The 14,727-nt window shown below is 32.9% G+C and overlaps 3 protein-coding genes across 4 annotated transcripts in view; 2 read left to right on the top strand and 1 right to left on the bottom strand.

The window, feature by feature from the left end:
* LOC104705960 overlaps positions 1 to 375 on the bottom strand; it is a 6,533-nt gene extending 6,158 nt beyond the window's left edge. The window contains exon 1 of one of the 2 annotated variants that reach the window (XM_019228294.1): positions 358 to 375. The gene's annotated coding sequence lies outside the window, so the exon portion shown is untranslated. The other variant, XM_010422068.2, reaches the window with a different exon arrangement.
* Positions 7,569 to 13,414, top strand: LOC104705961 (origin of replication complex subunit 3-like). Its single transcript, XM_010422069.2, has 17 exons — positions 7,569 to 7,716; positions 7,822 to 8,037; positions 8,135 to 8,309; positions 8,450 to 8,619; positions 8,716 to 8,846; positions 9,019 to 9,292; positions 9,389 to 9,466; positions 9,780 to 9,853; positions 10,001 to 10,091; positions 10,530 to 10,702; positions 11,009 to 11,078; positions 11,452 to 11,537; positions 11,834 to 11,923; positions 12,096 to 12,171; positions 12,455 to 12,582; positions 12,752 to 12,931; positions 13,176 to 13,414. Exons 1-17 carry the CDS (start codon positions 7,627 to 7,629, stop codon positions 13,279 to 13,281), a joined length of 2,208 nt encoding a protein of 735 aa, XP_010420371.1. The 5' UTR covers positions 7,569 to 7,626; the 3' UTR covers positions 13,282 to 13,414.
* On the top strand, positions 13,765 to 14,571 carry LOC104709173 (probably inactive leucine-rich repeat receptor-like protein kinase At5g48380). Its single transcript, XM_010425827.1, has one exon. The coding sequence runs from the start codon at positions 13,765 to 13,767 to the stop codon at positions 14,569 to 14,571; it is 807 nt and encodes a 268-aa protein (XP_010424129.1).

The raw sequence follows: 14,727 nt of genomic DNA on the forward strand, positions 1-14,727 counted from the left end.
AAAAAAAAAAAAAAAAAATCCCTAAAATTGGGAAATAACATTACATGATTCAGGTATCCAAATCATCTCCCTTTGAATTGGCTTTTCCCCATCATCTCCATCACCCTATCGAGAAAACAAAATTAAAACGAAACCCTAATTTCCCTCTCCAACTCCTACAAACCCTAAATCCTCTCTATCAATCCAGATTTGATGATGCCAATTTGATAAAAATCTATCTCTCCCCCACACACCCTTACACTGGTCTAAAGATTTTTCAGTGATGGCTCTCCCCTAAGTTTCTTCTGGGTTAAATTGCCTTTTCCTCGTGATATACACAAACAACACGAGCCAGAGATGAAAGCTGTAGATATATACCTCTCTCAGGATCTATACACGCCCACATCGATACATACATACATATATATATATATTCAGTCGTATATAAAATTTCTGTAATAAATTTTATTTGTTTTGACGAATATTTGTTGGATTTAGTCACACACACACAAGNAATAATTTTATTAAAAAAAAAAAATCCCTAAAATTGGGAAATAACATTACATGATTCAGGTATCCAAATCATCTCCCTTTGAATTGGCTTTTCCCCATCATCTCCATCACCCTATCGAGAAAACAAAATTAAAACGAAACCCTAATTTCCCTCTCCAACTCCTACAAACCCTAAATCCTCTCTATCAATCCAGATTTGATGATGCCAATTTGATAAAAATCTATCTCTCCCCCACACACCCTTACACTGGTCTAAAGATTTTTCAGTGATGGCTCTCCCCTAAGTTTCTTCTGGGTTAAATTGCCTTTTCCTCGTGATATACACAAACAACACGAGCCAGAGATGAAAGCTGTAGATATATACCTCTCTCAGGATCTATACACGCCCACATCGATACTTACATACATACATACCTATATCTATATCTATATATATATATATTCAGTCGTATATAAAATTTTATTTGTTTTGACGAATATTTGTTGGATTTAGTCACACACACACAAGATTATAGTAAGAGCTTTTTAAACGCGGTTACTTTTACTACCGAATCACAGTAACTAATTTACCTTCTTCTTTCTTTTAATCTTCTCTTTATGGTCCTCTCCTGATTCCTCCTAAGACTATATATATAGTATAGATGTGTGCATTTGATATATAGTAATAAATATGTGAATTATAAATTTTACATAATCTTGGCTTTGTAAATCTCTGAATTGGGATTGGCTGTCAAAAAATAAAAAAATCTCTTTATTGAAAAATGAAAATACATCTCAGAATTAAGGAAAAATATTAAATTGCCTTTTAGTATTATTTAGGAAGACTTTTTTTCTCTGGTTTAAACCATTTGTGGTCTTTAATTTGGTCAAATGAAGAAAAAAGAAAAAAAAAACTATAACTTAATTTTGAGTCTTTCTTTATCCAAGAGTTAATAGCCAACTAATTACACCCTATTAAAACGAGACCAACTCACAATCAATGTTTTTAAACCCGGACCACACCGGTCCAACCGAGTCCGGGTTACCTCTAAAAACCGGACAACTAAAAACCCACAAAATCCGGAAAATCCGCTAAAACCCCGTGAACAGGTGGTTGAACCAGCGGGTCAGACCAATGGGTCAATATCAAATTAAAATATTTTATGTTTATCACACTTCAAAATCAAACCAAATTCAAATTAAAATTTGTTATTTATAGAAAAATCACTTAGTTATTTTTATTTGTGTAGTACTTCATTATGTACTAGAGATGGACCCGTGCGTTGCACAAGTTTTGTTTAATTTTTAATCAGTATATTATATATAATTATAGAATATATATATATATGTTTATTAGAGGTCAACCATTCTTATATTTTTAGTGATGTGTGTATTGTTTATGTATGCTTGGTTTTAAATTACATATATGTTATATTATTACTTTTAATTAAATAATATAATATTAATTAATTATTATAATAATTATTAAATAATATATTCTTGAAATAATTATTAACCTATAATTCATGAAATCTAAACTTTTGTATCACTTATTTTATTTGATATGATAAAAATAAAACATATCCTAAGGATGAGTTTAAACCAAATTAAAATAACTGTATAAAAACCTAATTTTATGCATAGATTTATAAAAAAAAAAATCAAATTCGTTCCTCAAATAAGTATTTCCAACAATTGAATGCACACATGTGGGAACGTCTTCTAATTCTTTTTCGCCCAAATTACTTTTTATTTATATGAACAACATAATAACAGTTAATTGAATTTCAAGTCTAAATATATTAATTCATACAATAAAACAATGCTCTATAAAATTTGTAGCTCTTAAGATTTTTGCAGTTTTCCGGTGAATTTTTATGCATCTTTATCAAATATAACAAAAGATAATATTTGGTAATAAATTATATTTGTACCTGCTGTAACATGGCCGAAAAAGACTCCATCTTGTAGGTCTTTACAGAGTTCTTCCAATTTCATTTTAAATACACGACATTCAATATCAGGTCTATCATTTGCAATCTCATTTCTCGCTTTTTTTATATGTTCGTTCACTTCTTCCCATTTTGGATTTGCTGTTCTAGTAATGAAAAGGTTCGGATTTCCATACCGTCTACATATTGCCATTGCTTCTCGATAATTCTCTACTATGTATCGCGGTCCCCCTGTGAACGAATATAGTAAAATTATTTCTTGGCCTAGTTTTTTTGAATCTGCATCCTCTTGTTCAACTGCATCACATACATTATTGTAAAGATCTGCTCTACGTTTTATTTGGTTATACAGATAAAAGTTCCTACGTTCTTGCTCAATAGCAATGTATGCATCAACTACATATTGATGGAAAAGACGGCCTGAACGAATTATTGTTCCTGGAGATGTCAATCTTGAATGTATTTGGTATGCATAATACTCGCACATTGTAACATATGACCTCTTCGTAGTATATCCTTCTCTATATGAAAATGTTCTTCCTTATAACCTTGTTCACCATATGAAAACAATAAAGGATATTGTAGATACATGTACCATGGATGTAAAGAGTTGATTTATTGTGGTTTGTCCATTTTTGGATGCACTATTATATCTCTCTCACAATTTGGAATAGACATGTCACCTACAATAAGTCCAGCTATCTCGTCTCCTTGTGGAAGGTCAAATTTTCTACCACGTTTTTTTATTTTTAGCTAATCTGATTAAGTATTCTTCAATTGTTCCGGATTCGTATCTATCTCTAGCAATTCTGAACACTTAAGCTAACTCGTTGTATTCGTCAAGCATGCCAATCAATCCGCTGAGAATACTTTCATTCAATTCATTGTTTTTTCTTTTGGCAAGTGCATTAAGACAATTTTGTAGTTCATGAACGGTATCATATACGTATAGCTGCGCAAAACATGGTAGATCTCCTTCGTCTGGTAGTAGAAAATCCAATTTTGTGGTAATTCTGACTATGCATACGAAAAGTGAAGGGACTATTTCATGAATTGATATCGTAATCAATTTTCCACCCATTGATGTAAAAACAAGCGTTGAATTATATGTTTGCATATTGTTCCGAACGATGTTGACCGTGACAATAAGTCATCTAAGTAAGTTAGAGGTTGTCGAAATGGTTGTAGCACAACTCGTCCTTGTTGACAACAAATCAAAAATTTCAACATTTTTCCACTTTGTTTATAGACTTTCAGATTTCCACACCAAAGCCTCAAGATAATTACATGTCATTAAGTCATTGTCTTCTCCTTTATTGTTTTCTGAATAAAGAACAATACACTTTTATAAAATAATGTTCTTTTATGCAATTTTATTTAATTGTATAATTATTATAGTAAAGGATATTGAATTGCATAATATAGAATATAATTGTTACCGGGCTTGTTTGACGTTTTATTCCGGAGACATCTTCATTTTTGTTTTAGAGCATGATTATCATGATTGTTATCAATACATCCTCTAGTAGATGGATTGACATCGAAAATGTCTTCAATTATCCTTTCAAGATATATGTGGTATAATTTAATGAGTTTGAATGTTTGCTAGTTATAAATTGTTTTGGAAAATTAAAAAAGAATAAAAGTTGAATGTGTTACCATTTTCTTAGTTGCATAGTTGTAAGCTTGGATCCCTATATTTTGTAAAATAATATTAGTCAATGATGAAAAATATGTATGTGAAGCTAAATATGAGTTTTATACATACTCATTGATTTAGTTTGTTGACTGCCTCTAGTGTAGCTAGTTTCAGCCGCATATGAGGTTCATCTCTAAACGTCTTCTCCATCATAACAATCTGATCATTATTCATAATAGTTCTATTTCTTTTCTTGGGTGACTTTTCATTCTTTTCACAGTTTCAGTTTCCATCTCTAGTATTCATGTTTAAAAATTCTAATTGAGTTTGATACATTGGAATGACCTCTTTCTCTCTCTATATATATGACAAAGATTTGAGAGACTACATATCTTAATATTTAAATTCTTTTTCTTTTAGGATTAGGCCAAAAATTCAATATAATGTAGGATTGTTTTGAATAAATATAATTATCGTAGAAGGATTTTCTTTAGAAACTATATGTATCTTTATCGTAAATTTATATTTATAATTTATTTTATGATTAGTAATTTTTTTATTTCTTGATTTTTACAACGATTTTTTTTTTAAAATTGGAAAATTGTGTAAAATTGACAGTTGTCACATTCTGATTAGTTAGTAAATTTTGAAATTGTCACGATCTGGTGAGTTAGTAAGATTTTTTTCTTTTAAAATTAGAAATTTGTGTAAAATTGACACTTATCACGATCTATTGAGTTAGTAACTTTTGAAATTGACATGTGTCATGATTTGGTGAGTTAGTAACTTTTGAAACAATCTATACTAATAAAAAGTAGAAGCTATAAGCTCCTAAGGCTGTCCACATAGGATTTTAAACATTCAATCAGAATTCGACATGTCACTAATTAACATTTTTAAGATTTCCAGAATTTTCTATATTAAAATATTTTTTAAACGACCAATTAGGATTTGACATGCCATTCATTAACATTTTTAAAATTTCCAGATTTTTTTAGAAAAAGGAAAATTTGAAATTTATGTAAATAAAAGAACTATGTACAATATCCCACATCGGCTAGAATTTTTTTAGAGTATGGTTCAGAACCATTATAAATAAGATTAATATGCTTCCAACAACGAATGAGCAGGAAAGCTTGATTTATCAGGCGTCCAAGTCTAAAAGTTCTATTCGGTTTGATCCGGTTTTTTATCTGATCAAATTAAAACTTTAAAAAGTTTCAAAAAATATTATAATATTTTAAAATTTTAAATATTATAAATATCAAAACTTTTAAAAGTTCTTAGCTTTTTATAAGTTTTTAAATATTATATTTTTAAAATTTTAACAGTTTAAAATATTATAAATATTGAAACTTTTTAAAAGGTTCAAATATTATATTTCGAACCTTTTAAAAGTTTAAAATATTATAAATATTAAAATTTCTAAAAGTCTTAGCTTTTAAAGGTTTCAAAATATTATAATTTTTAAATTTTTAAAATATCTTAACATTTAAAAGGTTTTTTAAATATAATTTAAAATTTTAAAAGTTTAAAATATTATAAATATTGAAACTTGAAAATTTTAAATGGTTCAAATATTAAAAATATTTAAACTTCATAGAATGTTTTAAAACATTACAATTACTTAACCTCCATAGAAATTTTAAGACATTATATATATACTAATAAAAAGTTGAAGCTATAAACTCCTAAAGGTGTCCATATAGAATTTTTAAAAAATAAATAAGAATTAGATATTTTACTAATAACATTTTTAGAAATATAGTAGTAATCTATATATTAAGATTTTTTAGAAAAAAAAAGTAAAATTTATCGAAATAAAATAAATATTTACAACATTCCACATCAGCTATAAAATTTTAGACTATGGCTGAGAATCATTATAAATAAAACTAAACTAATATGTTTTTAACTATAAATTTATCAGGTTTGCTTGATTTATGCTTATTTATCAGGTTTCCAAATTTAGAAGTTTTATTTGATTTATTTTAGCAAATTAAAATATATAAAGGTTTAAATATTTAATATAGAATATTTAGAAATATTATAAATACCTCCATAAAAATGTTAAAAAATGATAACTATTTAAACTCTATAAAAAGTTAAAGTGTCATTAATATTTAACTCCAAAAAAAAATGTTACAAATATTTAAACTACATCTAAAGTTTGAAATATTTTAAAAATTTAATCTCTATTAAAAATTTAAAAGTTTAAGAATTACAAAATATTATATATCAAATTTTTAATATCTTGAAAATATCTTACTTATCTCTGTTTGTGCTTTATATATCTTATGAGCTGTAAAACATGTTTTTGTGTATGACTTTACAGATGATTTGATACTTTCGCAGTAAATTTTTAGTTTCAAGTCTAAAAATAAGGATTGACGTCGCAAGACCTTGATTTGATGTTATTTGAGTTTAAAGAAGAAGGATTGACGAAAAACATAAATATTGTTTTAACTATATATGTGTTTATATTACTTTCTCTCCAAGTAAGGATTTTGGTTTGAGAAGTTTCAAACCGTGTGGATCTAAAATCGAATAATAAAGATGAAATTATCAATAATTGGGTGCATGTGTTGACTATGCTGGTTTTCATGAATTGCACAATTTTTATGAGAAAAGATATGATTTTGGTCTTGGAGTTTGATGGGTTAATAAGTTGTGTGGTAGTCTAAAAAAAGGTTTTTTAGTGGAAGAATATGAAGAAGTTGACAAGGAAGAACAAGAAGAAGAGTATAACGAAGAACCGGACGGTAAAAGTAATGATGACAATTACCATAAAATTTGACAGTGAAAATGACAAGAAAGAATATGAAGAATAAGAAAACATTGAATAAAAACACGAAAACATAGGTGATAGCGATCAATAAATATGAAAACGAGATAAATTCATGATTATAAAATTGTTCCGTTTTCTGGTGGTCAAAGAGATAGTTCAGGATATGCGAGGTCACCAGTTTGATCCGTTTCGCCTGAACGTCGAGTTAAATTCATGATTTTAAAACACAACTAATTTTATATTTTTAAAAATTGTGTATCTGAAATTTAGTTTTTTCCTTAATAATAATTTAAAGTTTTTATAAGATAATATTTCATTACCATCATCAATTATATATAATTTTTATCAAAATATATCAAATAAACCCACGCATAGCGTGGATTCAAAACCTAGTACTTTATATAATAAGATGTTTTGTTCATATATTTATTGAAAAGTAGATGTTATATTTATAAAATGTAAACAAACCAATAAACTATTTGATATGTGGTTTAACTGGTCCTACCGGTTGATCTAATGATCCGAAAGACTTCCAGTTCATCTTCCCGTCCGGTTTAAAAAACATTGCTCACACCCCAAAATTTTATTGAAAAAAAAAGAGTTAATTCAATTAAACCGGTCCAATGCCGGTCTAATCTGGTTAAGTTTTTGAGATTAACCTTCTATGGTCGGAGCACACATTTCCCGCCAAAAAGAGCGGCACGAGATACAGGCGCGTTAAAACCCTAAATTGAATCGTCGTTCTCGATTGCTCGCTCACCCAACGACATTCTCACATGGCACCCTCCGGCAACGTCGCCGATCCTCCGCCAACTTCAACCATCGATTCATTCAATTCCGGCGACACAGCAGAGAATGATATTCGGGTCCCTTTTCTGTCTCTCTCTCTCTCCGTCAAAAAATTGTTTCATCACTTCACTTGATTTTGAATTGGACATTCGATTTCGTTCTGAGTTTTTTCTTCATGGCAGCCATTTTTTGTACTCCACAAGGCTTCGTCTGGGAGTAGTCTCCATGGGAAACCAACTGGGAATGTGAAAAGCAAACGGAGGATTGAGTCACCGAATCCTAAAATTGCTAAGAGATCTGAAGTCGAAAGCGTTGAAGAGGGAGATTCCCAGTTTTTCTCAACTACACGCTTGAAAGTGTTCGACACTGTCTGGTCCAAAATCGAGAAGACAATCGAAGTCGGTCTCAATCTTTTTTTTTATATATATAAACTAAATTTCCTTCTTATGTGTTTGAATCTTCATTGGGATTTTTTTTTTTTTTTTGAAATCGCAGGATGTTCTGAGGTATTCGAATTCAAAAGTATTTAGTGGGATTCATGATTGGATACGGGAATCATTTGAATCGATCGTATCATCTGGAGCACTGAGGTTATCAGAAGCAGTTCGATCTTATCCTGTTTTAACTCAGGCTTCTTCCAAGCAATTGCTTACTGCTATGGTTCTCACCAGTAAGTCCTTGAAAAGATTAGTATCTGCACGTACTATTTGGTGATGTTTCGATGGGTTACTAAACTTCCATAGCCATTACAAGGATCTAGTTACTATTACGTCGCTTCTTCTTTTCTAGTAACTTTGTATTATTTTTTAGGGAATCTGGAAATGGTTGATGATTTATTGACATTTGAAGAACTGGAGTTGCACTTGAAGTCTCAAGGATGCCATGTTGCTAAGCTTTCATCTATGGACTTCTCAGCCAAGAGTGGCGTAGGAGGTTGCCTTAGAGTTTTGTTACGCCAGTTTGTGATGCCAACCGTAGATGTTAGTAAAATCTCCATATCTTTTTAGTTTTGTAGCCTACTTGCACAGTTACTGTATCCACTGAGTGCTTTTCTTCATAACGCGGATTTTGAACAGGTGGTTGATGTAACCATTCTCGCCTCATGGTACAGAGAAAACCAAAACCATGAGAATCCCGTGGTTATAATTGTGGATGATACAGAGAGATGTTGTGGGTCTGTCCTTTCAGATCTAATTCTTATATTGAGGTATGAATATCTTTATGCTTGCTGCGTTTACATATTTTATCATGTTGAGGTTTCCCAGCTCATTGGACTAATAAAATTTTGTTTTTCGGAAACCTTGAATTTTATTTACTTTCAACTTAGTCATCCCTATATCAAAGTGTAACTTACTCTTTCAAAATTTTCTTCTATTCAGTGAATGGGCAGTCAAAGTTCCAATTTTTCTAGTAATGGGTGTGTCCACAGCACATGATGCCCCTAGAAAGATACTATCAGTGAACGCGCTGCAGAGGCTGTGTGCTAGTAGCTTCACTCTGAGTTCTCCCGCTGAACGGATGGATGCAGTTCTCGAGGCTGTCTTTTTAAGGCCATGCTCTGGGTTCACTGTTAGCCATAAGGTGGCGCTTTTTATGAGAAGTTACTTTTTGTGCCAAGATGGAACTCTGACATCTTTTGTTAGAACTCTCAAGGTTTCTAGCCCTATCTCTTTATGCTGTATTAGGTGTCAACTTGTTCCGGATCGCTAAGTCTCTGTTGCTCATTTGGCTCTACATTTTTTTTCTCAGATAGCTTGTCTACAGCATTTCTCATTAGAGCCTTTAAGTATCATGCTCGAGCATTTTTGTCAAGATGGTATTAATCAGGTATTCCTGATGTACTTGTCTACAACCTTCTTTCTTTCTTTTTCAACAGATTCTTCAGCTTTCTCAGATATATTTGACTTCAGTTTAGTTGGTACTGCCATATCTAATATGGCGTTTTGATAATTAAGAATTTTAGCTCATGTTTCGCATATTGAGAATCGATGGATATTACAAAGAGTTCATATGTACCCCGTAACGAAATGATTGAAGATATTTGGTGGTACATTCATCTAGAGCTGTGACCTTTTTGCTGTAGATGTTTTCCCATATAACATGAATTTGCTTTGTTCTAAGGACGTTTTTTCCTGTAAAGTTGTCAGACGAAGGTAATGGACTATTGACAGAAGCAACAATGAAGCATGCCTTTCACTTGCCATCTGTGACGAGGTACATCAGAGAATTCACCATCTTTTGTGATTTTCATTTCCATATTTGTATGTTGGAAGAACTGATGGGCAGGTTTGATCCTTTTTGGAATTCATGGATTAATAGGAAATTAGATGCACTAATTTCTTCTCATAAACATTTGACTAGGAATAAAATTACTCGGAGTACTTTTGAAATGCTGCCTCAGTTTTTGTCGGACTTGCAAAGGATGCCAAATCCCTGGAGCGTAGTAGTTTTGGTGAGTCTTTTCTTACGGTTCATCATCATAGAAAGAGCAGTACATCTTACCTAACTCAGGGATGCCGTTTGTCGGTGAAAATAGTTCCTCATTTTATTAACGACTTAGATAGGAACTGTCTTGCAAAACTTGTTTTAATGATTGAAAATATTCCAATGGGCTTAACAACTTAGATAGGAAATGTTGCACTGTCAGTCCTCCGGGTGGGTATTGAGTTCTTTCCCTAAACTGCTTCCTTTTGATTTCTCGATTTAAGGCATTTTTTTATCGTTTCTCGTCACATGCCGGTTTAGCTGGACTCTGGATGCATATTATGTTTCTCCTATTGTACATGACATGACTAGAGGAAATATGAGGCAGTTCTGTTCTTCATATGATTAGAGTGCTTTCTGCTTTAGGATAAACTACTGAGCAGATTCTGTGTGTACTATTTTGCAGTGCATATATGAAGTTGGAAAGTTTGATAAACTTCGATTGCTAGACATATTCTGTGAGACACTTGACCCAGAAGCACGTTACTTGAAATATTTTTCACCTTCAGCAACTGTCAACTTTCAGAGTCACGATTCAGGACGTAGCAGTGTTATCAGACGGGTTCTGCACAAGCTCAGGTGAATTTTGTTGTAAGGAATAAATGTGAAATATCCCCCTTACAAAATAGCAGCCAAGTACTCTTAAACTTGTCAAACCGCACATAATTTTTCAGATGTATCTTAGTATACTTACACCTTGTTGCCAAATTTAGGGAACAAGATTATGAGGATTAGTTTTGGTAAATCATGTTACATCTATTTATAATTTTCTCTGTTCTCGAGTTAATAGGCCTAAATATCTTAGGTCATTGAGAGCTTGAGTTAATTATGTTTTCAAGAAGCTTGATTCAAAGTTCTGAAGCTCTTGCATTCAAAATTTCTCAGGGATCTTTCACCTTCACAGCTGTCTACCTTGTTGAAAAGTTGGGAAAATCTCACTGCGGATTTCAGTGAGGTAATAATTAACTAAGATTTAGCACCACTTTATCTTTGCTCTTAACGTGCATATTTTGTATGTGGTTTTTAACTTCATTTGTCCCGAAAAAAATTTCTGCTGTTTTCTGGTTAGTGTTCTTTCATTTCATTTGAGCTTGAGCATCTTAAACTTCGCCATGTTCCTAACATCCCTTGTGCGGAGGACTTTTGTTTGTAATCTGCTAATCTGAAAATATTGCTTGAGAGATATCACGTAAATGATCGTGAAAAGGTGAATTACTCAGCATCTTTTTAGATAGATATTGTTCATTTCTGTGATATATGTTAGCCCATCCTCAGTTTTGAATTCTCTAGATGAGTTACTAACTTGTTTCTTTGTTCCCTGCCGTTAGATGAATGACAAAGTAATGGAATTGCATCCGTTCATGAGATCCGTGGAAGCAGTAGGTCAGAGACAAGGACTTCCCAACAGCCCAAAGTAATTCTCTAGATATTGTTCTCTTTTCAAACTGAACACCATGTATGAGTTCAGATAGTTTCTCTTTTAATTTTTGATTTCTGGAAGATCGTCTTGGAAAGTCAGTCTCTTGAAATATATTCTCTTTTGTTCCCATCGTTCCTGTGTATGAGGAAACTTTGACGGGGAAACTTGGTGTCTTATTCAGCTAATATGTATTCATTACTATATACATAAGTTCATCTACTCTCGTTAATTTCTGTTGCTCATCTTAGTAACCATGTACATTGAATAAAAGTTTGACTTTGATGTGACAGAAAACATGCATCCCGAAGCCATTCAAAGCATGAAAAGGAGCTTAAAGCCATGACTGATAAGGTTGCCGCAGTCATAGAATTCATGCTAAGGTGAACTTTACTTTGTCGCTGAGTCTTTTCACCTTCAAGGAAGCAACTTGTGTTTGAACTCGACATTGCTTGTACATGGCTTCTGATTTGTCTGCCGTAGTTCAGAATTAGTCATGTCAGGTGTTTTGTACATTTTTTTATGAATTAATCACAGCATTTTTGTATGGAGCAGGGAATACATGAAGCCAGTTGAGAGTGTTCCTTTCCAAGAAATTGTATGTTTTAAGAATGTCGATATGCTTCAATCTGTAAGTCCTTACCATCCTTATTCCTCTTTTGTTCTCTTATACCTATATTACTTCAAATTGTTACAATAGATAATCAATTATTATTTTCTGCTCATGTGGCATCATTCTTTCAACTTAAAGCAATCCAGTTACAGGATCAGTTCTGAGAAAGTCTGAGCATCATTGTTTTTTTCACAGATCCATAAAAGATTGATATAGTGCTATCGCTTCTCTTGGTGCTTCAGACTTTACATTTGGCATTTTTCTCCTTTTCCCATTAGTCTGATATTTGTGTCTGTTTCAGGCTTTGCTTGGAGACCCAAGAGGCAGGATCCAATCAGATCTACTGGAATCTCACAATATCCTCCACTGTGTGTGCTGCAGCAAGAGAGGCACCAATCTGTTGCCTTCCATGCATGATACGTCGATTTTGTGAGTCGTCCTTTACCTCTATAAACTTGTATTCTCATGTTATCGCTCATGAAACAGTTCTTTTGGTATTACATATTTTTCTGGAATATGATTTTGGGAGATTCCCATTGTCCCAAACTATCTTCAAACACACATAAACTATCTTTGTTTCAATATGTTTATTAATTAGGTACACGCTGGCACAAGAGCACGCTGATGTTATTAACCTCCATGACTGGTATCAATCTTTCAAGACGATACTTATTCCCCGGAGTAGCAAAGCTAAACCAAAATCGAAGTCATCTTCAAAATCAAAGAAACGAAAGGACATGTGTGAAGAACCAGAAGCACCCACTGAAACTTTAATTCAGTATCCTTTTTTGGTATTCAGATAATGTCCTTGGAAAGGAGAAAAAAAAAGAGTAAAGCAAAGAAAAAGAAATCTCGACTTCATTTCTTAGTAGTAATTGGAAACAAGATTAGTAATCCGTGATCCGCCTATTGTCATCCTTGTTTATATGTTCATTTCGCAGGACATGTACATAAATGCAGGCAACCAGAAATTTCATAATCTGTCATAAAACTTTCGATTCCTTAACGTTTGTTTCCAACAGAGCTCGATTTTGCAGAGCTGTAATGGAGCTTCAGATAGCAGGACTTATTCGCATGCCTTCAAAAAGACGTCCAGATTTTGTGCAAAGAGTGGCTTTTGGTTCTTAGGAATAGTTTCAAACTTTCAATACTGCCTTCCATTGTAAGTGTACTTTAATCTATATGTGTTCATAACCTGTTTCCATGAATCTGTTCAGAGAAATCCGTTTATAGAGATTAGAACTGGCACAAATTATTTTTATCTGACTTATCTTAATGTAAACAAAATGGTAGTTGCCGCTGGGCGGTCAGATTCAGTTGTTAGGCTTTGTCTGACGGTCAGACTCTGACCTCCTCCAATTTAAAACTAAGACAGAACTAAGACTCGTCAACATACGTTAGCTCATTTTAAAAAAATTTCCATAGTTGACTATTAAAAACCATGGAAAAGTCTCTGTATTAAGATTCTCAAGTCTCTGTATTAAACTCCTTTTTATGGTACCTGTGACTTCGTATGTCTTTACAATTCCCCTTCTTCGAGCTTGGACTACTGTAACAACTCTCCCCTCTGCTCTAATTTCTATTGAACACTCTGAAGTCTGAACTAACAAAATGTCTATGATAACCCTGGTCACGACTTGTCTCTGTTTCGTGCTGGTGTCTAGCTCCACATGGGCAAACGAGGCCAACGTAAATTGCCTGAGGACCATAAAATCTCAAGTTGAAGATCCCAATGGATACTTATCCAGTTGGAATTTTGCCAACGAAACTGAAGGGTTTGTTTGCAAATTCAATGGTGTCAGTTGTTGGGATGAGAAAAGGGTTATGAGCATTCAACTTTCTGGTTATGGTCTCAAAGGAGGGTTTCCTCTTGGAATTAGGGAATGTTCTGATCTGACAGGTCTGGATCTTTCTAGGAACAACTTCTCTGGTCCTTTACCATCCAACATATTCTCCCTCATTCCATTTGTTACAGTTCTCGACCTCTCCTACAACCAATTCTCCGGTGAAATCCCTGCCAGCTTATCAAACATTACCTATCTGAACAATCTTATGCTTCGTCATAATCAGTTCACTGGCCAGCTTCCTCCCCAGCTAGTGTTACTTAGACGGCTCAGATGGTTCTCAGTGGCAGACAATCTTCTGACCGGCCCTGTCCCGAATTTCGAGGAATCCTTGCACATTGGACCGGAAAATTATGCTAATAACCTGGATTTGTGTGGTAAGCCTCTAGATGCTTGCGTTGATCGGGAAGGAGAAGAAGAAGAAATGATCCCGTTAGGGAAGATGGGTGCAGCAATTGGTGCGGCTTTACTTGCACCTGTAGGTGCATTCTTAGGTTGGTTCTTCTTCAATGGTAGTAAGGAGAAACAAGGAGTTATAAAAGGCCGAAACTGGATTTACCATATTGGGGACTGAAACAAATGTAAATATGTTATCATCGATGTCTCTTAATCAGTTTAATTTCGGCACACTTAATTGAAAAGAGTATTAATGCATGCTTTTATATCTACCTAAAATCTTTGAGAAAACTATGGTTTGTGTGCCCTTTAACAAAAAAAAAAAAAAAAAAAA

The sequence above is a fragment of the Camelina sativa genome, chromosome 8 (genome assembly GCF_000633955.1).
Source record: "Camelina sativa cultivar DH55 chromosome 8, Cs, whole genome shotgun sequence".
Lineage (NCBI taxonomy): Eukaryota > Viridiplantae > Streptophyta > Magnoliopsida > Brassicales > Brassicaceae > Camelina > Camelina sativa.

What these genes read in the sequence shown, in the direction of transcription:
- LOC104705961 (XM_010422069.2), top strand. Translation starts at nt 7,627, where the DNA reads ATGGCACCCTCCGGCAACGTCGCCGATCCTCCGCCAACTTCAACCATC. An exon ending in CCTGGAGCGTAGTAGTTTTG is followed by an intron (nt 10,092 to 10,529) that starts GTGAGTCTTTTC and finishes ACTATTTTGCAG; the next exon opens with TGCATATATGAAGTTGGAAA. An exon ending in GGACTTCCCAACAGCCCAAA is followed by an intron (nt 11,538 to 11,833) that starts GTAATTCTCTAG and finishes TTGATGTGACAG; the next exon opens with AAAACATGCATCCCGAAGCC.
- LOC104709173 (XM_010425827.1), top strand. Translation starts at nt 13,765, where the DNA reads ATGTCTATGATAACCCTGGTCACGACTTGTCTCTGTTTCGTGCTGGTG.